General features: G+C 39.7%; 1 protein-coding gene across 1 annotated transcript; it reads left to right on the plus strand.

The window, feature by feature from the left end:
- Nucleotides 1-14,184: 14,184 nt before the first annotated feature.
- LOC131680489 (uncharacterized protein K02A2.6-like) lies at nt 14,185-23,846 on the plus strand. Its single transcript, XM_058961198.1, has 2 exons — nt 14,185-14,827; nt 22,981-23,846. Exons 1-2 carry the CDS (start codon nt 14,185-14,187, stop codon nt 23,844-23,846), a joined length of 1,509 nt encoding a protein of 502 aa, XP_058817181.1.
- The last annotated feature ends 1,509 nt before the right edge of the window (nt 23,847-25,355 follow it).

Raw genomic sequence — 25,355 nt, forward strand, 5'->3', positions numbered from 1 at the left:
CATGAAAACAAGAAAAGGTAAGTGTATCATGTCAAAGAACGAACTAAGCAGCTCATCAAGACTAACAATCTGAATTATTAAAATGATGAGGTTAACTATTAGGATTTTCAAGAAATGAACGAAAAATCGTTTAAAATTGTTTAATTTTCAATAAATTACTTTGAAAAAGCTACTTAAACTCATTAGCTGAAACATGTGAGGGCATCACTCAATGCGAAATTTTCTCACCTTTCGAATGGAACTAAAACATTTAAAATACAAAATATACTTTTAAAGTTAGAGGTATTTTAAAGCAAATAAGTTTTTTACACTAAAAGTTCAATAACTCTGTAACGGTTGAGATTCAAATACGGCAGTCTATCACCCCCGAGAGATTCTTAACCATGAACCAAACACCCTGTATATATATATATATATATATATATATATATATATATATATATATATATATATATATATATATATATATATATATATATATATATATATATATATATATATATATATATATATATATATATATATATATATATATATATATATATATATATATATATATATATATATATATATATATATATATATATATATATATATATATATATATATATATATATATATATATATATATATATATATATATATATATATATATATATATATATATATATATATATATATATATATATATATATATATATATATATATATATATATATATATATATATATATATATATATATATATATATATATATATATATATATATATATATATATATATATATATATATATATATATATATATATATATACAGGGTGTTTGGTTCATGGTTAAGAATCTCTCGGGGGGTGATAGACTGCTATATTTGGAGAAAAAAATTGTTCTACACATACCATCAAATCTCAACCGTTACAGAGTTATTGAACTTTTTGTGTAAAAAACTCATTTGTCTTAAAATACCTCTAACTTTAAAAGTATACTTTGTATTTTAAACGTTTTAGTTCCATTCGAAAGGTGAGAAAATTTTGCATTGAGTGATGCCCTCACATGTTTCAGCTAATGAGTTTAAGTAGCATTTACAAAGTAATTTATTGAAAATTAAACAATTTTAAACGATTTTTCGTTCATTTCTTGAAAATTCTAATAGTTAACCTCATCATTTTAATAATTCAGATTGTTAGTCTTGATGAGCTGCTTAATTCGTTCTTTGACATGATACACTAACCTTTTCTTATTTTCATGATTTTGGGTTATTCAACTTTGGATATTTTTGTCTCATTTTCACTAGTACCAGCTCTAATTGAAAAATTATGGCACTTATTGTACTTTTTTTTCTTTTTATTCGAAAGCCAGGAAAATTTTACAGTGAAAAATGTATTAATACCTTTCAGTTAAGTTAATTTAGTATTGTTTTAAAAGTTAATTAGTTTAAAGTTAGTGCTATTATTAGCATTTTCGTTAATTTTCTTAAAATAGTAAATAATAAACATCACCATTATTATCATGGAAATAATGCATCTCAGCAAGTTCTACAGTTCTTTCTTTGACTCCATTCAATTATCTCTTTTGGTTTAGACGCAAAATCGTTTTTATCACATCGTTTCATATGCAAAAATATCGATTTCGAACCCACTACATTTCTGGCGTGCTCTTGCTGTGTTAACTATTAAATAGCAGCAAAATGAAAAGAGATATAGACAAAATGTCAACTAAAAAGTTATAGAGAACATTAAGGGGCATCGAATGAACAATAGTAACGATAAATTTTGTTGATAAATAATTAGAATAATTAAAAAACTCTCCAAAAAACACAAATTTTGAGTTATTTCTTTAGTAAAAAATAATTTAGTACACTTAACTAAAAGATATTTGTACATACACTGATAGGACATTTTCTCAGCTTTCCAATGAAATCTTGTAAATAACGATATAAAGCATATTTTTTAGATTAGAGTTTTTGAAGCACTTGCAAGTCGGTTACAGGAAAAGTATAGTAATGAAATTACAAAGAAATGAGAAGAGATAGAAATATGACGTCCAAGAACAAATTATGAATCGTCCTAAAACCCAACTTTTGGATAATGGATATTGCTATAATCATACTTCATTATTTCGAGAAAATTAGCAAAAACCTCCTCAAAAACACTAACTTTTAACTACTTTACAGCTAAAAGGTAATTAAAACCAATTACTTAAAAGATATGAGAACACTATTCAATAGGAAATTTTCTCACCTTTCGAATTGAACTGAAATATTTAAAATACAAAGTATACTTTCAAAGTTAGAGGTATTTTAAGACAAATAAGTTTTTTACACAAAAAGTTCAATAACTCTGTAATGGTTGAGATTTGATGGTATGTGTAGAACAATTTTTTTCTCCAAATATAGCAGTCTATCACCCCCCGAGAGATTCTTAACCATGAACCAAACACCCTGTATATATATATATATATATATATATATATATATATATATATATATATATATATATATATATATATATATATATATATATATATATATATATATATATATATATATATATATATATATATATATATATATATATATATATATATATATATATATATATATATATATATATATATATATATATATATATATATATATATATATATATATATATATATATATATATATATATATATATATATATATATATATATATATATATATATATATATATATATATATATATATATATATATATATATATATATATATTTATATATATATATATATATATGTTTTACCACAGAGAACAGACGTCCATCTTTAGCATTCAACTTGTGTAAAAATCTCTAACGGTTTCGAAGTTAGTTGGGATATCCAAACCAGGTGCGCTACTGTCGTCAAGTTTTTTTGTGGCTGAGTTCGAGAGAATTGACAGCGGTTATTCCTCTACCCAGTCAAACTAGTCCGGAACCGGTTCGGACTTCCAGTATGAATTTCAGCTCAAATGTATCAACCGATAGAGTCGGAATCGGTTGTTTTCTTTGCGCAAGATTCCATAATGAATCCATTCAGGATTTTGAACCGGTTCCGGAATAGATTTGACGGATAGTTGGGATAAGTTGGTTTGGCGGCGCTAGTGTTTATCATATATTAATTCAAATGTTCACACACGTTTTTTAAATATTTTTGATCGATCATGGATGTGTGTTCTCTGTGCTGACTCCATTCAGGATTTCGAATCAAATTCCGAATGGTGTGACTGGGATGGGGTGTTATAGCCTAAGACAAGACGTGACAATCGGCTTCTTATTTTTCCTTCGACATTCTTCTTTTGGCACATTTTCACCCTGCCGAAATCTTCCGAACAGTGTTGCTATTTTTATTAATAAAAATGGAGTCATGGTAATATTTTGTATCTTTATTCCACTATATTGATGAAGGGCACCGTTTTTCCATGTCATGGGTGTTTAGTAACTCAGTCACCGTGGCAAGCAGGAAGTTAGCAAAAGTTGAGCAAAGCGAAATTGATTCTGGCAGCGCTGCTGCCAGTATTTTGCGCGATCGTTTCTGACAAGCGGTTAATCTAACCGATGCTGCTCGCTTTTAGCCAGAATCCAGCCAGGAATGTACGGCTAAGATTTCTGTACGATTCTCGATTCGTGCTAAATTCTACCAGGTAGGAATTGCCAGGATCTTCCCACTTTCTGCTGAGGCATGATGGCTAATGAAATTTTGATTTCGTCCGCCATGGCTAGTAAACGGCGGGCGAACATCGTAATAGCGCAGCCCGCTTTTGGGACTTGTATTTTTCTCATCGACGGCTGACACTTAGCCGTTTTCGCGATTTTTTCGGGACTTTCGTTTTTTCGGGACATAGTTTTTTTCGATTTTTTTGTTATGGGACTTCCTCCCGTTCTCGAGGGAACGGATTATACTGCTAGTGCAAGTGATTTACGGATCGAGCCGAATCTCCGCAATCAAAAGTGTTTTCAATAAGAAAAGTTGCTGTTGTGCAAAATAGTTTGCACGGTTTATTTCCGCGTTGTGCCAGTTTTGCTCGGCTCTTGTCACAATTTGCCAGAAAACGTGAGCGCAACCCAAGGAATATGGAAATATACAGGTAAGCTAAACCGTCATACACGAATTTAACGCACACATTCATAATAGTTATGAAATTTGCTCGCATTTGTATAAAAGTTTACAAACTTTTCGATAAAAACGTACAATTTCGAAGTTTTGCAAGATATACCTGGAATAGTTGGAACCGCGGAATCATTTTCTTTCTATTAATATCGTCACTTGTTTGATTTAAGAGGTAAACATGATGAAAAATGAGTTTACAACAATCCCTTGAATGTGAAGCAGTCTTGAATTTGTGTGAATCTCTAAGGGCCGATTTCTTTACTCACGCTTAACTTTTAAACCAGGTTTATCAGAGCGTTAAACCTGGTTTAAAAGTTAAGCGAGGGTGAAGAAATCGGCCCTAAGTCTTTTGAAATCTATTTTATAATTATTGTTTAAAATTGCAGGAAGATGTCGAAATGCCATGTTCCTAACTGTCGCAGCAAGCTGCTGCATGGAAGAAATTGGCAAGATTTGTCAGATCGTATTTCATTCCACAGATTTCCGTCTGACGACAAATTGAAACGGAAATGGCTAAGTTCCCTTAGCCAAAATCTTTCAACCGATACAAAAAACTTGTTTATTTGCTCTCGCCACTTTTCATCGGGCTGCTTTATTGCACAGAATCATATTCCGGCTCTAAACCAGCGTCGGCGTTTAACGTAGAAAGGTAATGATTTCAACGCTTTTTCTTGAAAAGGGCGATACTAGCAGTGATACCATTCAAAGAAAATCAACAGTGAATATTTCCAGACTTGGTTTTATTTCCTATTTAAGAACTATTGTGTTTTTTACATCCTAGATTGCATGATTCAGTGATCGAAACCCAAAACTTCATAAAGTATTTGAAATTATTAAATTAAAATTTGTTTCTGCTATTTAAATTGACAAAATGATAGTATTGCCCCTTTGGCGATTGTTTACTTTTTCGGTCCCACCTATCAGCATTGAAGTATCGCCCTTGCGTTTTTTTACAATAACTACCATTCTACACCACCGATTTCGTCCGTGTTTTTTCAATAGAGATCATTGTTACTATTTACAGCTGGTATCAGCTTGATAATCCTAAAAAATACGAAAATAACAGTTTCGCCTCTAAACTGCTAGCAAAAAAAGTATCGCCCTGTTTGTTTGCATGGAGCGTGGAGGGCGAAACTTTAAATAAACAAACAAAAATATAGTTTCGCCCGTTGTATTTTTTGCTGTAGTTTAAGAAAGCAATATCGTAGAATCAAATTTTTTAGGTTATTTTGTTGCGTTTCAAAGCCCTCATTCGCATGTATGAAAAAAGCCCTATGTTTACATTTGTAAGTATCGCCCTTTTCACAAAAAAAGCGTTGATTTGCATTCCAACTAAAATACTAATGGTTCCGAATTGCAGCCGTTCCTTCTATTCGCCCGGTTGAAAACACTGCGTTCAAGTCGCCCGAAGAAACATAACATTCTTTCCAAAGAGATATCCGGTTCATCCACAATGATCTCGCATCACCCGGATGCTGTCGATCTCTCTAAAGATTCAGGCTTTTCAGAACAGTGGCGCAAATATCAGAGATGCCAGGTACTTTTTTCAAATGTCTGCAATAATAATTTTAAAAGTCTGGGAAGAACAAACATGTCAGGAAAGCTAGTGTAACCAAAAGCCTTTATATTCAAAAATCTGCAAATATCTGCAACCAAACTAAAAAATCTGCAAATATCTGCAACCGAACTAAAAAATATGCAAATATCTGCGTCATCGAAAAAATCTGCAGCTTAAATTAAAAGTCTGCGAATTTACAGACTTGTCTGCAAATCTGGCATCTCTGGCAGATATCCAAAATCGTTTTGGATAGATAAAGTGAGATCACTTGACGGTGATAAAAAGGAATTGGAAAATGAACTATTTCAGAAACGGTTTGAGATATCCGCTTCAAAGGAACAAAACTGTAGTGCCTGTGTTCTAATATTTTTTGACATTTGAAGGTCATGATGATCCGTGGATTGTTTCTGGACTGGAAACAAACTATTTACGCAGGATTCGATGTGAGTATGAGCCGCGCGTTGCTCATAGAGGCTGTAACCAGAACATTTGAAGCTGGCTTTGAAGTGGTGGCAACCACGTCCGATTGCGGAGGAGGAAACGTGGGGATTTGGTCCACTATCGGCTTAAAGTAAGGGGAAACTTTTATCTACCATCCAGTGACCAATCGCAAGCAAGCAAGTTAGAAATTGGTTGATTGATAGCGGATTTTTGCTTGAAGATGGAAGTCTGATCAAACATGATCCTCTATGGCACCTTATAAGAAATTCTACCGAGATATCAGACACATTTTTTCTTAATGAAGAACATTTGAAATGCCAGCAAAGCCAGAGGCAAAAAGTTGATTGGGCTGCAAAAAAGAGATTGATAACTACTAGAGAGAGCAAAGCGCTACTGTCTCCATGTATTCACGGACTGAAACATGGGGTCTCGCTCTAGCATGTTGTATCCCATTACTTTGACATGTGTGTACTCGGGGCAATAGGTGTCAAACTAATGGGCCTAGCATCTGTGAGAGCGAGATGATAAATTTTCAGTGTTAGCAGCGACATGCGACCTCTTGTAGTTATAAACTCTTTTGGCAGCAAAGGTATTATCTAGAAAATGTGCAACATCGTGTAGGTACGAATGAAGCGATACAACTGTCACAATTTTATTGGTTGTTAATGATTGGTGGGATGTTTTAAATCTAGGGGCAGATCACTTGCGATGTATTTTTAAAAATCAGCTAAATTAAATGCATTTCTTTCCATCAAAATAGAAATTCGTAATGTATTTTGCGTTGCGTGTAAGACGTCAAAACCCTACAAAAAATTAGCCCTACATTCAACAAAACGTCGAACAAAGTGAATCAGCGTAGGACGTTTGTTAAATAAACTTTTCTGCGATGGAGTGCAAAGTTGATGCAAAAATAGAAATTAAATGCATTTTTTCTAATTTGATGCAAATCTGTTATACATTTCTAGAGTGATCTCCCCATAGCTTTAAATTCACGATGTCCTAAAGAGACTCAGCTTTTGAAGAAGTCATATGGGTTACACCAAAGTGAGCAAGATGAAGCACTGGATGCAATCCAACGTCTGATGTCTACAGCTGTTACAGCGAACAAAACAAGTATCCAGGTAATTTCTTGTTGAGACGAAATGTTTAGCTTCTATATATTTGATTCACAATTTTACAGCTGTTCCAGAAAGCTTTGCTAATGTCAATCATATCGCTACGAGCACTATTCAAAGAAATAAAATCTCGATTCGGTATATCGTATATAATGACTGCTAAGCTTAATCAAGATGCATTGGAAAACTTGTTCTCAATGATTCGTGTGCGAGGCAGAGGTTATGATCACCCGTCTACGACGGCTCAGAATAATAATTCTTGGCAAAAGCCTTTTGTCAGTTTCTCCAGGCCAATCCACAAACGATGAATGCCTCGACAAAGAATTTCTAATACTGAAACCGCTGCGACCGACAAAGTATACATCTAGGGATGAGACTACCATGACTGATGCAGATCAGAATATAGCCATGCCTACTGCGGACAACGATCATTTTTGCGATGAACTTTTGCAAGAAAACAAAGGGATTGAGTGGCTCAACACAGAACGAGATGGCTTCGAATATATAGCTGGAGCGATAGCTAGAAAGTTTAAGAACAAATTCCCTTACGTTGGGGATTATACATATAAAGTGGGTGAACAGAGTACGTACACTTTACTGGATCACGCTTATGTATACTCCAGGAGCTACGTACAGCATCTCTCCTTAGGCGGATTAGTAAAACCGTCAAAGGAATGGTTGGAACAAGCTAAGCGTCTAGAGCAGGTTTTCAAAAGGTATCATAAGGATTGTATTTCGAAGGAAAATGGAGTGGTAGCAAATGTTCATACATTGGTAAACTCCATATATCATGATATCCCTGACGATATCGTTGAATATTTCATTCGTCTTCGTACCCATATTCGAATTGCCACGCTTAATAGGATTATTAAAGAGAAAAAAACAGAAGAAACTTTTCGTTAAACGCCTACAAAAACCGGCGAATAAGCCAATGATTCCGGCACAGAAAAAGATGCGAAAAATTTTAATGTGATGTATTTCATGAATTTCGTAGTTCGTTAAAAAACCTGAAAATAAAACACTAATCTAATCTATCACACATTGTTTAAAGCGGTTTGATGTACCAAATTCAAAAATAAAAAAATGGGTGGGTAATGTCAGAGACATAACCGGAGTGAAGTAGAATACACTTTAGACTGGTTATACAAATGCTACAATTTTCACTATCTTCTTTGTTATTTTGTTATTTCTAATTGAAATACCGAAATATCGATACACGTACATCGAAATCTAAAATATTCGAACATATTTATCTATATGGTAATCCTAAAAAGAGCATTTAATGAATGTTATTGTAAATTGAATCATAACACGAAACTGTCAACAAATCACACAAATGATAACTTTTTATTTCGTGCCATTCTACGACATGCCGACGATCTAGCCGACGATATTGTTCACAAGGGGCTCACTTACTATCCAACGCTCTTGGCAAGCCACTTTCTGATGCTTGTAATAACAAAACTTCAATTCGATTCTTTGTTGATAAATGATGGCCCTGAAAAGGGCCTTTTGTTTGGGCAGTATTCGGAATTTAGTTGAAGCTAGTGTATTTGTGCCATCTGAGACGGCGTGCTCGGTGAACTTTTCTGACAGCTACAAACGGACAACCGCTTCTTCTTGCGTCCTTTAACAATGTTCGGAAACATTTAGATCGGCGTATATGGTACGACGATACAAACAAACTGATATTGAGCAGCAGCATGCTAAGTTTTTATACCTGACAGCAGCACAATGTAAGATCGTCCTTTTTTGTGTTGTCCTCAATATGTGTTCTTCGTAGCTCCTCCTCTTCGTTGGTCGATACACAAGCAAATTGTGTTGAACGCATCGGAGTGCCGTTTACTTAGTAGCTGTAATGGAATACCTTGCTGTTAAAGTGTTGAAATTGGGAGGAAATGCTGCCCGTGACAACAAAAAGACGAATTATCCCACGTCTTCAGCAGCTGGCGATTCGTAACATCGAAAAATTGATCAAACAAGTGGCCATTGCTCAAAAACAAAACATCCAATCAGGAGTGCTGCCCGAGAAGAAAGCATAAATCGAACGCTGAAACTCGCAAATGAAATGCATATTGCTGTAAAAACTGTCCTTTTCAGGACGATCACACATTTTTGATTATGATCAAAATTTAAATTGCGAATCTGAATGGGCCAATCGACGAAGTGCATTTCTATCGAGCAAATTTACCCGCCAAAAAACCATTTACCGACAGGAAATTCTGTGCTGGAACAGTAATTTCTTTGCGATTTTGTCTAGGGGCAGATCACTCTAGGAATGTATAACAAATTTGCATCAAATTAGAAAAAATCCATTTAATTTCCATTTTTTCATCAACATTGCACTCCCTCGCACAAAAGTTTGTTTAACAATCGTCCTACGACAATCCACTTTGTTCGACGTGGTGTTGAATATGGGGCTAGTTTTTTCTTGGGTTTTGACGTCTTACACGCAACGCAAAATACATTGCACGCAACGCAAAATGCATTTTGAATTTCTATTTTGATGGAAAGAAATGCATTTAATTTCGCTGATTTTTCAAAATGCATCACAAGTGCTCTGTCCCTAGGATTTTGTCGTCTTTTGCACATACATAGTTTATTTGGAGTATTTTTGGAATTATCAAGTTGTCAATTTGCAACATTCTTTGAAAATATTGTTGAACTTTTATAAATGAAGGCACGAAAACGAGCGTTTGACCGTCGTCCTAGTACCAGCATCAGAGAAGTAGCAGATCAGCATTTTTCGCTACATGGCCCGTACCAAACAGACCGCTCGTAAGTCCACCGGAGGAAAGCCTCCCCGCAAGCAGTAAGCAACGAAGGCCGTGTAAAAGTGCCCCAGTCACGGATGGCGTTAGGAAGTCTCATCGCTACCGAACAGAAACTGTCGCCCTGCGAGAAATTCACAGCTATCATCAAACGAGCGGGCCTAAATTGTGACCCAAAATAAACTACAAACCAACAAGTTCTTTTCAGGACCAGCCAATTATATTCCAGTAAGATATAAATGAAATTTTCGTTTTCCATTGCCTTACAACTTCCCTCCTCCATTGTCCCACATGACTGGAGACAGGTGAGGGTCATCGCCATCCAAAAACCAGGAAAACCAGCCTCCGACCACAATTCGTATCGTCCGATTGCAATGCTGTCCTGTATCCGGAAGTTATTCGAAAAAATGATCTTGTTTCGCCTCGATAATTGGGTCGAAACAAATGGCTTACTGTCAGATACACAATTTGGCTTCCGCAAAGGCAAAGGGACGAACGATTGCCTTGCGTTGCTCTCAAAAGAAATTCAAATGGCATATGCTAACAAAGAGCAGATGGCATCAGTATTCTTGGATATTAAGGGGGCTTTCGATTCAGTTTCGATCAACATTCTTTATGAGAAGTTGCACCAGCATGGTCTTTCGCCAATTTTAAATAACTTTTTGCTAAACCTGTTGTCTGAAAAACAAATGCATTTCTCGCATGGCGATTTATCGACATCACGATTTAGCTACATGGGCCTTCCCCAGGGCTCATGTCTAAGCCCTCTCCTCTACAATTTTTACGTGAATGACATTGACGAATGTCTTGTCAATTCCTGCACGCTAAGGCAGCTTGCAGATGACGGTGTGGTCTCTATTACAGGTCCTAAAGCCGTCGACTTGCAAGGACCACTGCAAGATACCTTGGACAATTTGTCTGCTTGGGCTCTCCAGCTGGGTATTGAGTTCTCCACGGAGAAAACTGAGCTAGTCGTATTTTCTAGAAAGCGTGAACCAGCGCAACTACAGCTTCAATTAATGGATCAAACTATTGCTCAGGCTTCAACATTCAAATATCTCGGGGTATGGTTCGACTCTAAAGGTACCTGGGGATGTCACATTAGGTATCTGAAACAGAAGTGCCAACAAAGGATCAACTTTTTCCGTACAATAACTGGAACATGGTGGGGTGCCCATCCAGGAGACCTAATCAGGCTGTACCAAACAACGATATTATCAGTGTTGGAGTACGGATGTTTCTGCTTTCGCTCCGCTGCGAACATACATTTCATCAAACTGGAGCGAATCCAGTATCGTTGCTTGCGTATTGCCTTGGGTTGCATGCACTCGACCCATACGATGAGTCTCGAAGTGCTGGCGGGCGTTCTTCCTCTGAAAAATCGATTTTGGGACCTCTCATATCGATTACTCATTCGATGCGATATTCTGAACCCATTGGTGATTGCAAATTGCGAAAGGCTTGTCGAGCTTAATTCTCAGACCCGATTCATGTCCTTGTACTTCGATTACATGGCACAGAACATCAATTCATCTACGTATAACGTCAACCGTGCTCATCTCTTAGATACTTCTGATCACACTGTATTTTTCGATACATCCATGAAGGAAGAGATTTGTGGAATTCCGGATCATATTCGCCCACAAGTGGTCCCAAATATTTTCTATAACAAATACCATCAAGTCGACTGCGCCAAAATGTTCTACACTGACGGATCAATTCTCAACGGGTCCACAGGCTTCGGTATCTTCAACGAAAATCTTGCTGCCTCATTCAAACTCAATGATCCTGTATCAATTTACGTCGCAGAATTAGCTGCCATTCAGTATACTCTCGGGATCATTGACACCCTGCCCTCAGACCATTACTTCATCGTTTCGGATAGTCTCAGCTCCATTGAGGCCATCCGTGCGGCGAAGCCTGGAAAGCACTCACCGTATTTCCTGGGGAAAATACGGGAATATCTGAGTGCTTTATCTGAAAAATCTTACCAGATTACCTTGGTTTGGGTCCCGTCACATTGTTCTATTGCGGGCAATGAGAAGGCGGACTCTTTAGCCAAGGTGGGCGCATTAGAAGGTGACACTTACGAAAGACCAATTTGCTTCAACGAATTTTTCAGTATCTCTCGTCAGAGGACGCTCGATAGTTGGCAAACCTCATGGAGCAATGGGCATCTGGGACGGTGGCTACATTCCATTATCCCGAAGGTATCAACGAATGCTTGGTTTAAGGGGTTGGATGTGAACCGGGACTTTATTCGTACGATGTCAAGGATCATGTCCAACCATTACTCGTTTGACGCGCATCTCCGTCGTATAGGGCTTGCTGAAAGTAATCATTGTGTTTGTGAGAACGGCTACCACGACATCGAGCATGTTGTTTGGCTGTGCGCAGAGTACTGTGTTGCCAGGTCCCAACTAATAGATTCCCTTCGGGCCCGAGGTAGATCACCCTATGTGCCAGTCCGGGACGTCCTGGCAAGCCGTGACCACCCCTATATTTTTCTTATCTATATCTTTTTGAAAACCATTGATGTCCAAGTTTAATACATTTTCCCCTCTCTCATTCACAGTAGAATCTCACCAACCTATCCCTGTATCTACAATATGGCATTGCTTCACGAGTCTTCGGTGCATACCCTTCTTGATAACCGTCTACCCAGAACATCATGACATACCTCACATGCAGATGATATAGAGAACATCATGACAGTATCAGAGTGCCAATAATTATCCGAAATATCGACCCTCCCCTCGCCCCTGCGATTACAGGCTGGAAACTACAACACTACAACAAAGTGTGCATATCCGCCACAATGATCAATCAGCAAACGACGATGTCAATTACACAATATGTATCCCACTTCCTACCTTTTTCCTTTACTTACATAAGAGGGGAGCAAGCCGCCCCTAAATACGGCTTTCCTTTCCCCCACTAACATGTGACATGTAATTAAAAAAATGAATTATCGGCCTCGTTAAGCTAAAGCATTTGGGCCTAAATAAACGTATTTAAGATAAAAAAAAAACTTCCCTCCTCCTTTCCACCCGGCTTGAATTACTATCAATTTTGATGATGCTGTGCGGCGGGGGCACAGGCAGTTTCCGTTATAGTGGAAAATTTGCGTTTGCGCGTTTTTCCCAAAAGTTTTTTAGCTGTGCTGTTTTCAAGGAAGTTGTAGTTGAATTCAAAATAAAATAGTTTACTTCTATTGTCAGAGGTGGACCTTCTAACGAAAACTAGTATGGCTCGCTTGGAATCGAATTGTACGGACCAACCACTGCTTTCACAAAATCCGTTATTTTCAGTAATTGTACATTCTACAGAATTAGTCACAACTATTTCCAATCAGCGCAAAAATCGAAGGTTTTCATTCAGTACAACAGCTGATTTTCACGTTTAAAAAAACAGGCAGCATTCTGGCCGAAAATTTTGAAACGGAGCACCTATATCGAAACGTTAGAAAACGTTCGATTTTTGTAAATTGAATCATTACACTAAACTGTCAACAAATCACAAATAACTTTTGATTTTGTGCCATTCTACGTGAAAACGACGGTATTGTTCACAACGCTCTTGACAAGTCACTTTCTGATGCTTGTAACTGTTGTATTTAGGCATACCTTACATAAAACAATCTTGCATTGGCAGGCCAAGCCAGTTGAATAGATACAGACAATAAAGACACACCTCGTGTAAACATGGTGTCAGAAGATTAAATTTTCACGCGAGATTTATTTAGTTATCGTCGAGAAGCTGTTTTACGTTGGAAAATAAAACGTCGCTACGCGTTTAAGAATTATAATATCTCGAAATGAGCGGTATCCCCGTTCCGGCAGCTCTCAAATTGGGGGCAGATGACGAAGAAGCTTTTAGAATGTTCAAGCTACAGTGGGTCTATTACGCTCTGGCGACGAGTGTGGAAAAAAAGCCACCAAATCAGCAAGTAGCTTTGCTCATGACCGTCATGGGGCCGGAGGGTATAATGCTAGTGGAAGAGATGAACTTGACCGAAGCGGAAAAAGCAACACCTGATACAATTTTTGGAAAAATTCAGGAACGATTGACCCCGGCAAGAGATCGTCGTGTTGAACGAGCAGAATTCAATACTCTGCACCAGTGGAGAACGAAAAAACTGAGGATTTCGTTAAACGACTGAAGAAAAAAGCAAATATGTGTGGTTATGACGCTGTGCAGCAGGAGGAACTATTGAAGGATAGGATAATCGCTGGCATTAACGACCATCAGATGAGAAGAGAACTACTCAAATCCGGAGACCTTTCAGTGGCCGAAATGGTGAAGAAGAGTAACGAACATCATCAAATCGAGGAGCTCGCCCGTAAGATCGAACTAATGTCAACTAGTAAGGAAAATCCGGGAACCACCTTCAAAGTGACGGCGACAAAAGTCAACGACAGACCATGTCAGTACTGTGGCGGAAAACATATACGTGACAAAAACAAATGCCCTGCATTCGGAAAAAAGTGTCTCGGTTGCGGGAAGTCAAATCATTTCAAGAGAATGTGTCGCTCAAAGAATGATAAGCGAAAGCCTTCGCGACGAAACGTGCGCAAAATGGAGGACAGTTCAGCATCTTCAGGAGAATCAGAGACCGAAGAGGACTGTGAGTTCGTTGATATAGCCAAGCTGGACAGGGGAGGCTCGAGTAATACCGGTAAAATAATGGTACAGTTGAAAGTGTTAGATGTAAATCGACAGGTGAAGTCAATGGATATTCAGGTAGACACCGGCGCAAGAGTGAACGTTCTCTGCTGTAAGGATCTGAAGAAGTTTTGCCCGTCAAGTCAGATGCAAGGTACAAACATTAAGTTGAGGTGCTACTCGGGAAAGGTTATCACACCTAAAGGAAAGGTTGAACTTGAAATAAGATGGAAGCAAGGGACCAAGCGACTAACATTCATTGTGGTAAAAAAACACGCCCACTATTATTGTCTTCGCAATCGGCTATCGATCTCGGAATTATTAAAGTTCACGACATTTACAGCATGCACTCACTACAGCAAGAGTGTGAACACATTCTGAGTAAGTACGCGGACGTATTTGAAGGGGAGGGGCTTTTTGAAGGACAATTTAAAATTGAGATTGATAACTCTATTGCAGCAGTGCAGCAAAAACCCCGTCGAATCCCCCTAGCGTATCTTCCAGAATCGAAAGCAAAAATAAATGAACTTGAACGAAAACAAGTGATTGAGCCTGTCAATAGGCATATGAGTTGGCTGAGCAATCTGGTTTTGGTGAAAAGAGGAAATAAGCTGCGTTTGTGTTTAGACCCTCCGGAATTGAATCGAGCGATCAAACGAGCTAACCATCAAATTCCAACTATTGAGGAAATGCTTCCAGACTTCACCAAGGCAAAAATTTTCTCTGTACTGGATGCTAAAAACGGATTCTGGCATCTTAAATTAGACGAGGACAGCGCCGACGTGACAGCCTTTTGGACTCCGATGGGCGTTTACCGTTGGAAAAGAATGCCGTTTGGAGTTTCATGTGCACCAGAAATTTATCAAAAGGCACAACAGCAAATTATTTCTGGCATTCGTGGGGTAAGATGTTTAGCGGATGATGTCGTGGTATTTGGCTGTGGTGATACGATGGAACAAGCCATGCTGGACCACAACCGAAATTTGAAAGCAGTTATGCAAAGATTTAGAGAGAGGGGTTTAAAGCTAAACCGTTCAAAGGCCAAGATAGCACTTTCATCAGTTCCGTTCTATGGTCATATTTTGACAGAAAAAGGTGTTAAACCGGATCCGAGTAAAGTTTCAGCGGTGTTGAACATACCAAACCCGAAGGATAAAAAGGAGCTTAGGACATTCTTGGGTTTAGTCACATACCTGGGACGATATCTGCCGATGTTGGCGGAAGTGAGTGCTCCGTTTCGAAGACTAATACGAGAAAATGAAGAATTTGAATATGATATCCATGCAGAGGAGGCTTTCAAACAAATCAAGCGTTCAATTACCCAAGCACCAGTTTTTTTTTTTTTTTTTCCAATTCGTTTATTTGATAAGGCAGGTTTGCGTTAGCTTAAAGGTGCCAATTTTGTTTTGTTTTACATTTTAAATTACTTAAAACTAGGGGATTACATATTGATTAGCTATACATATACAAGGGGGTAATATAATTTTCGTAAGATTAGGGGGTCATTTAGTTTTTATGGCAATACGGTTTGACATTTTTAGCAATGAGATTATTGGAGCAAATAATGTTTAACTAAGGGGGAAAATTTATACGGCTATCTTAAAAGTAGAAATAATTAGAGGGCGTGATTAAATTTTATTAAAGATTCGGAGACATTAATTAGAGTTATTTTATGTGGTAGTAGAGTTGGGCATTTTCAACGAGATCATATAATATAATAGTTAAAACTAGAAAAGGCAAGAAGAGCTAAATGCTTCATGAAGATATTTGAGGGGGGGGGGGTGTTACTTCTGTGTATAAGAGTCAGGGGAAGTAGGGTGGACAAACATGGCAGGGGGAGAACATTATTTCAGTTTCAGACTTCGGGAGATCAACGGGTGGATTACAGAATCAGGGTGGCCTTCATCAGGAAGAATCATGTACTGGGACGCCGGGTGGTCGTTCTTAAGATGGCAGTGGTTTCTCCAGACGATTTCGTAGTGCGGCTCAGATGTTGATCGGCTACATTTCGAGTTGTGCGTGTGATGTTCGTGCTTTAGGTCCCGTGTTTGTTGGCTCATTTGACAGGGATGTTTTGTGTCGCCTTGGAGTCGCATCAAACCATCGTGGGTGTATGGTACAGGTGGAAGAGAGCGTTTCTGAGAATGATAAGGAAAAAGGGGCAGTTAAAGTTGGATATTGATGGTTTTTATGAAGGTGTATATTAGGGACATATAGAGGACATCGCGGCTTGCCAACACATCTCGAACCGGGACGTTGGGTGGTCTTCCTCGGGCCCGGAGGGTGTCCATAAGCCGAGACCTGGCGGAACTGTACTCGGTGCACGCCCAGACTATGTGCTCTATATCGTGATAACCGTCGCCACAAGCGCAGATACCACTCTCCACGAGCCCAATACGTCGGAGATGTGCATCCAGCGTGTAATGGTTCGCCATGAGTCGGGACATCACACGAATGAAGTCACGACCCACATCCATCCCCTTGAACCAAGGTTTCGTCGATACCTTAGGGACTATCGAATGTAGCCACCTTCCTAGCTCCCCATTGCTCCACGAGGTTTGCCAACTTTCGAGGGTTCTCTGATGAGTAATACTGAAAAATTCGTGGAAGCAAATTGGTCTTTCAAAAACGTCACCTTCAATGGCACCCACCTTAGCTAAGGAGTCCGCCTTCTCATTGCCCGGAATGGAGCAATGAGAAGGGACCCACACCAAGGTAATCTGGAAAGATTTGTCAGATAAAGCACTCAGTAGCTCCCGTATTTTCCCCAAAAAATACGAGGAATGCTTTCCATGTTTCATCGAGCGAATAGCGTCAATAGAACTCAGACTATCCGAGACGATGAAGTAATGGTCTGCGGGTAATGTGTCAATGACTCCAAGGGTATACTGAATAGCAGCTAGTTCTGCGGCGTAAACTGAAGCAGGGTCACTGAGTTTGTAGGAGGCGGTGAACTTTTGATTGAAAATACCGAAGCCAGTGGACCCTTCGAGGTTTGATCCGTCAGTATAAAACATCTTAGAACAGTCGACTTCTCGGAATTTATTATAAAAAATATTTGGAACCACTTGTGGGCGTATGTGGTCCGGAATTCCACTAATCTCATCTTTCATGGATGTGTCGAAGAAAACAGTAGATTCAGAAGTATTTATGAAATGCACACGGTTGGGATTGTAAGAAGAAGGATTAATATTTTGCGCCATGTAGTCAAAGTACAGGGACATAAAACGGGTCTGAGAATTGAGCTCAACAAGCCTTTCGAAATTTTCAATCACCAACGGGTTCAAGATATCGCATCGAATGAGCAATCGATATGAGAGTTCCCAAAATCGATTTTTCAGCGGGAGAACGCCCGACAGGACTTCGAGACTCATCGTATGGGTCGACTGCATGCACCCTAAGGCGATACGCAAACAACGATACTGAATTCTTTCGAGTTTGATGAAATGTATGTTCGCGGCGGATCTAAAGCAGAAGCATCCGTATTCCAGTACCGACAGTATCGTTGTTTGATACAACCTAATTAGGTCTCCTGGGTGGGCACCCCACCACGTTCCGGTTATTGTACGAAGAAAGTTGATCCTTTGTTGGCATTTCTGTTTCAGATACCGAATATGGCATCCCCAAGTACCTTTCGAGTCGAACCAGACCCCTAGATATTTTACTGTGAAGACCTGAGCTATAGTTTGACCCATTAATAAAAGCTGTAGTTGTGCTGGTTCACGCTTCCTAGAAAATACAACTAGCTCAGTTTTCTCCGTGGAGAATTCGATACCCAGCTTAATAGCCCATGCAGACAAATTGTCCAAGGTATTCTGTAATGGTCCTTGTAGATCGACAGCTTTGGGTCCCGTAACAGACACCACGCCATCGTCTGCAAGTTGTCTTAACGTGCAGGAATTGTCAAGACATTCATCAATGTCGTTGACGTAGAAATTGTATAACAGGGGGCTTAGACATGAGCCCTGGGGAAGGCCCATGTAGCTAAATCGTGATGTCGATAAGTCACCATGCGAAAAATGCATGTGCTTTTCCCACAACAAGTTTAGTAAAAAGTTGTTTAAAGTCGCTGAAAGACCATGCTGGTGCAGCTTCTCTGAAAGAATGTTGATAGAAACTGAATCAAAAGCCCCCTTTATATCTAGGAACACTGATGCCATCTGCTCTTTACTAGCATAGGCCATTTGAATTTCGGTTGAGAGCAACGCAAGACAATCGTTCGTCCCTTTGCCTTTGCGAAAGCCAAATTGTGTATCTGATAGTAAGCCATTTGCTTCGACCCAATTGTCGAGGCGGAATAGGATCATTTTCTCGAACAACTTCCGGATACAGGACAGCATTGCGATCGGTCGATACGAATTGTGATCGGAGGCTGGTTTTCCTGGTTTTTGGATGGCGATGACCTTTACTTGCCTCCAATCGTGTGGGACAATGTTAGCCTCAAGAAACTTATTAAATAAGTTCAACAAGCGTCTCTTGGCAGAGTCTGGCAGATTCTTCAACAAGTTGAATTTGATTCTGTCTGGCCCTGGAGCTTTATTGTTACACGACAAGAGAGCAAGTGAGAACTCCACCATCGAAAAAGGTGTTTCGTTCGCGTTATCGTGACGGGACGCGACGCGGTAGATCTTCTGTGCCGGGGCGGAATCCGGACAAACCTTCTTGGCGAAATCGAATATCCAACGGTTTGAATATTCCACGCTCTCATTAGTACTGTTTCGATTTCGCATACGTCGGGCTGTTCCCCAAAGAGTGCTCATCGATGTTTCTCTCGTTAATCCGTCGACGAACCGGCGCCAATAACCGCGTTTTTTGGCTTTCATCAAACTCTTCATTCGCTTGTCTAACGTCGCGTACTGTCGAAAACTAGCGGGTAACCCGTCGTTCCGGAAGGTCTTAAACGCGGCGGCCTTCTCTGCGTACACGTCTGAGCACTCTTTGTCCCACCAGGGATTGGGAGAACGTTTTTGTATGTTCGCGCCGGGTACTGGCTTAGTCTGAGCTTGATTCGCGCTGTCGAGAATCAAGCCAGCCAAAAAGCTGTACTCTTCCTCCGGAGGAAGTTCTTGAGTAGATTCGATGTTGTCGGATATCGCGGCAGCATAGCTCTTCCAATCGATATTTCGTGTGAGGTCATACGAAACATTGATTGTTTCCAATGGCCTTGAGCCGTTATTGATTGAGACTACGATCGGCAGATGGTCGCTACCGTGGGGATCAGGGATTACCTTCCACGCGCATTCTAACTTTAGCGAGGTCGAGCAAAGGGATAAATCTAATGCGCTTGGGCGCGCAGGTGGGGGAGGAATCCGTGTCATTTCACCCGTGTTTAGAATTGTCATGTTGAAGTTGTCGCAAATATTGTGAATTAAAGAGGAACGGTTATCATCATAAAGGCAACCCCATTCCGCACCGTGAGAGTTAAAGTCGCCTAAAACTAGTCGCGGTGCAGGCAGGGATTCTATGATGTCATGTAGCCGGCGATGCCCAATCGCGGTGTTGGGGGGAATATATATGGAAGCTATGCAAAGATCTTTGCCTTTGGTTGTTACTTGACAAGCGACAACTTCAATACCTGTTATCGAGGGAAGGTTAATTCTGTAGAAGGAATAGCGCTTTTTGATCCCCAAAAGCACTCCTCCATAGGGGGTGTCTCGATCCAGGCGAATAATATTAAAGTCGTGGAAGTTGAGATCTATGTCGGAAGTTAACCAAGTTTCACATAATGCAAATGCATCGCAACTCAAATTATTTATTAAAATTTTGAAGGAATCGATTTTCGGGATGATACTTCTGCAATTCCACTGTAGAACAGTGATCAAATCCGTGACCTCGTTCGATGAGTTAGCCATCGAAGGATACAATCGCTGAAAGGAGGGGCCATTTAGCAGTCAACTGCTTCAAAAATGTTCTTACTGTAGGGAGAAAAGCTAACATAAGACTTTTAATTGGATCAGTTATATTGAAAGTTTTTATTATCCAGTCCACAATGTCCGAGAGTTTGATAATTCCAGTGCCGCGATTATTCTCGAACTGAAACAGAGGAACACTTGGGATTTTTGATGTTCCGGGAAGTGCTGGGAACTCCTTCTCTGAGTTTAATCCTCCGAGACCAGGAGCTAATTGCTTCGGTTTGGTTGCAACACTTCCAATAGATGTGACTTTCGGAGTCCCGTCAAGGGATACCTTCTGGCCTTTACAACGAACTTTAGGAGAGGAAATGTTCCTCCTCTTCCTAAAACTTCTAGGCGCCCTAGTAGATGTTCCCTCTTGTGGGTCATCAGCCTCGCCCTCGTTAGGAGGCAAGTGAGCATAGATGTTTGTTGAGGTTGGTGGTGTAGCTTTCTTTAGCATTTCTGCGAAAGAACGTTCGGATCGTCCCGCAAGGGAACGTTTTAGTTTATCCCCGCGTAGTTTGTACGCGGGACATGCCGAGATATCATGCAGATTCTCTGCACAGTAAGGACACTTCTCAGCATTCTCACTGCACGAATCATCTAGATGATTCTCCCCGCATTTTCCACAGCGGGCCTTATTGCTACAATGGGTGGCTGTGTGACCCAATTGTTTACACTTTGTGCAATTCATGACCCGCGGCACAAACAAACGCACAGGCAGACGAACCTTGTGCAAGAGGACGTAATTTGGCAAAGCGGTACCAGCGAAGGTCAACCGATAAGAGTTTGATTGGGGGTACGTTTTTGAACCATCCCCCGCAACTACTACTGAGTGCAAACGCTTGCACTCGAGTATTTTCACTGGCTGAAGTATGCGGTCTCTAAAACGGCCAACCCCGTACTGCAGCAGATCCTCGCATGTCAAACTGTCATCGGTGACAACGCCTTCAGACTGTACTTTTACAGCTGGAATATACACGTGATAGTCCTTCGTAAAGTGCTCGCAGCAAGCAATATCGTTTGCCTGCTTTGAGTTAGTCAGCACGACCCTCAGCCTGTCTGAGCGGACCTTTTTTATTTCGGTCACAGCCGTGAACCGTTCCGTCAGGTCTTTTGAAATCTGTAATAGATTCAGCGATTTTGTTTTGGGCCGAAAGAAGACCACAAAGGGACCGGTCGAGAGCTCTGGATATTGTTTGGGTCGGGGGAGAGCCTTAGGAGTCGACTCGATCTCCATTTGGCCATCCGGGGAGGAAGCCATCGACACCGTCAATGCACGGGGTCAGCACCCGCGCAGACGGGAAAAAGCCGTAAATGTATCAAAAAGGTAGATTTCACTTATCTGTATACTCGTTTCCCACGACGCACCAGTCCAGCTTAAATAGCTGGTTATTGTTCAATCCTCGCTTTACGAACAAAAGGTTGAGGAATGTGGCCTAACGGTTAACACACGCACAAAAGAATAAAAGTCCAAACCTCGAAGAGGCAGAGAATGGCAAAATAACCTTGAACGCGGATTACTGCACTGTTCTTTTTCCAACAGACCGAAAACAAAACACTTCTATCTCGATCGAGCGATGCGTAGAGACTGGACCCAAGCACCAGTTCTTCGGTATTATAATCCCTCCCTCAAGATAGTTATCCAATGCGATGCAAGCAAGTACGGGGTGGAATGTGTTTTGCTCCAAGAAGGGCGTCCAGTGGCATATGCATCTAGGACGTTAACACAAACTGAAAGCAATTACGCACCCATCGAACGCGAATGTCTAGCGATTTTGTTTGCCTGTAAGCGTTTTGACCAGTACGTGGCGGGACGATGTCAAGTGATTGTAGAGTCGGACCACAAGCCGCTAGAGGATATTTTTAAAAAACCGGTAACAGAGGCGCCTCTTCGTCTCCAACGAATGAGAATGTCACTTCAACGTTACGATATAGTGGTGCAATATAAGAGAGGAATCGAGTTGCATATTGCGGACTTGTTATCTAGAACAGCAACTGAGAAGTCACAAAACGTTCAAGGATCGGACATGTATAATTAGGCAATCCATTAGACGTTTGTTTGACAATTCAGCGGTGGGTTCTGTCAACAAGTCTACTCCTGCGAACAGAAAAACTCGTCCGACAAACAACTTTGTTAGTCCGATTCGTTTGATGTTGGATCGAATCAACGATATTGTCGGACGTCGCACCCCTCGGAGTAACGTTAGAATAAGTAAACAAGAAATAATCAGCTGATCAGAAACGTCTCATAGATTGCCTAATACTGCGAAAGTCGATGCAGCACTTAAAGAAGTGGCTGATATAAATGTGGTTGAATATATAAGTATGTCGGATGCGCGTTTCGGAGAGATAGCTGAAGCAACCAGGAATGATGCAACATTATCGAAACTAACAACAGTGCTTGTCGAAGGGTGGCCACAAATCAAGGAAGAGCTGGATGATGACCTGCTACGGTATTATGCACTACAGAACGAGTTGACAATTCAGAGAGGAGTTGTATTCAAAGGTGACAGGATAGTCGTACCAAGAAGTATTCGTAGTAAATTGATGGAAAAGATACATTCAGCACATTTGGGTGTAGATTACACATTGCGAGCAGCCAGAGAGGCACTATTTTGGCCGGGAATGACTGACCAAATCACAAACTATGTGCGAAATTGTGAAATATGCATGGAGTTTAGTGCGAGTCAAACAAGAACACCCATGACCACTCATGAAATTCCGGAATATCCCTTTCAAAGGGCTAATATCGATTTGGCAGAGGTTCAACATCAAGGACGGAAATGTGCGCTGATGGTATTGGCGGATAGCTTTTCGGACTTTATAGAAGTAGATTTCCTCAATGACATGAAAGCAAAATCTATCGTTGAAAGATGCAAACAACACTTTTCACGACATGGTGCTCCGGAGATTGTAGTGACCGATAATGGTCCACAGTTTGACAACGAAGTTTGGACTGATTTCGCGAAGAGATGGGGATTCAAACACGTGACTTCGGCACCTTACCACGCACATGGAAATGGGAAGTCAGAGTCGGCCGTAAAAACAATAAAGCAGTTGTATAAGAAATGCATGAATGATGGAACTGAATTCTGGAAAGCCTTGCTACAACATCGGAATACACCAAACTCAGTTGGCACAAGTCCTAATCAACGACTATTCTCAAGGAATACACGAAACGAGATTCCAATGATAACAAATAAGCTTCAACCGCCGGGGGCTTCGCAAATAACAACGTATTGCACAAAAGAGGAGAGTGACGAAAGCCAGTTATGATAAGCGGAGCAAACAGTTACCTGAGCTTGAAGTGGGTGATAATGTGCTTGTCCAACGAAGACCGGATATAACATCGCATTGGGAAAAAGCGCTACTACTTAGGAAACTTCCGGATCAATCCTGTGAGGTTGGCATGGCAGGTGGTGGAATTTATCGTAGGAGTGCTATTCACGTTAAATCGACTCCCATAACACCAAAGCTACATAACAAGGACGATTCAGTTGGTAGGAGCAGGGGAAGGAGGCTTTCACCACCGCCAGAACGATGCGAGTCGCAAAGGATATTCGAGCGGTATAATTATGGAGACCCGAATACGGATGGAGAACGAGCAGATTTACCGTTCGCAGCACCAACCGAAACCAAGTCGGAGTTGATGTCACACGCTGAAACACCAGTTCAAGACAAGCTGCAAAAAAAAGATAGTCATCAACCAAAAAGAAATGTGAAAAGACCGGCTAAATATTCTGATTATGTTTAATTAATTGAAGTAGATTTTTTTTTCTCACTTTTGATTCTTTGTCATTTTGTTAAATTTGGAAAGGGAGGATGTTGTATTTAGGCATACCTGACATAAAACAATCTTGCATTGGAAGGCCAAGCCAGTTGAATAGATACAGACAATAAAGACACACCTCGTGTAAACAGTAACAAAAAAAATTAAAGGGTTGTGTACAGGACACGACCACGGTGACATTAAAAATGCAGCTTTTTTCAAGAGCGTGCAAATGAATTTTATCTATCACACATATCGACTCACGTTCTTGTTCACTCGCCTGTTTTCATATGTTACAATTTCCTATATACCCTCCCCATCAAAACATAATTTATTGAAGGTCTTTTAACGGTAATCTATTAATTAATCAAGTATCTCACTAGGTGATTGGCATTATTTGGCTGATCCATCTAGTAAAAATAGGCTGGCTTGTCCAGAAAATATATTCAAAAGAAAAGTTCCATATTGAAAGCTGTGATGAGGAAGCCCACGCCCGCCAACGGAAATATACAAATTTTCCTTGAAATATGAAATTTCATTTTCCATTTAAATTTTCAATAATGTACTAATGAACTTAAGTAAACAATCTTAAGGTTTAGTATTTCTTGATCGATTAGTGGTGGGAAAAATGAAATTATTTGATGAGTTACATTGTTATACAACGTTCGCCCTACCAGTTAAAACGGGTTTTATGCTATCTTGTGACATTTTTCTTGTTGCTAATTATTAAAACGTGTTATAACTCTGTAGTGTAAACATTGTATTATTAAACCAATTCTGCAGCGTTTTATGTTATATAGGTGTTTTAAGTGGTAATAGGACTGACATAATTATATCTTCAGTACAGCGGTTTGTTTCATAATTTAAAACAGATTTATTTTAAGATTTAAATTAGCATACCCAACCGTTCTATTTGCTGTATACTTTAAAACGCAATTAAAACTGTGTTTTAAATACATAGGGTAGGACAGATATTCTGACTGGATAAACTGGGAAAACAATTTTAAGTCCAATAA

Source organism: Topomyia yanbarensis, chromosome 2, assembly GCF_030247195.1.
Source record: "Topomyia yanbarensis strain Yona2022 chromosome 2, ASM3024719v1, whole genome shotgun sequence".
Classification (NCBI taxonomy): Eukaryota; Metazoa; Arthropoda; class Insecta; order Diptera; family Culicidae; genus Topomyia; species Topomyia yanbarensis.

What these genes read in the sequence shown, in the direction of transcription:
- LOC131680489 (XM_058961198.1), top strand. Translation starts at nt 14,185, where the DNA reads ATGTGTGGTTATGACGCTGTGCAGCAGGAGGAACTATTGAAGGATAGG. An exon ending in CCCGTCAAGTCAGATGCAAG is followed by an intron (nt 14,828 to 22,980) that starts GTACAAACATTA and finishes TGCTTGTCGAAG; the next exon opens with GGTGGCCACAAATCAAGGAA.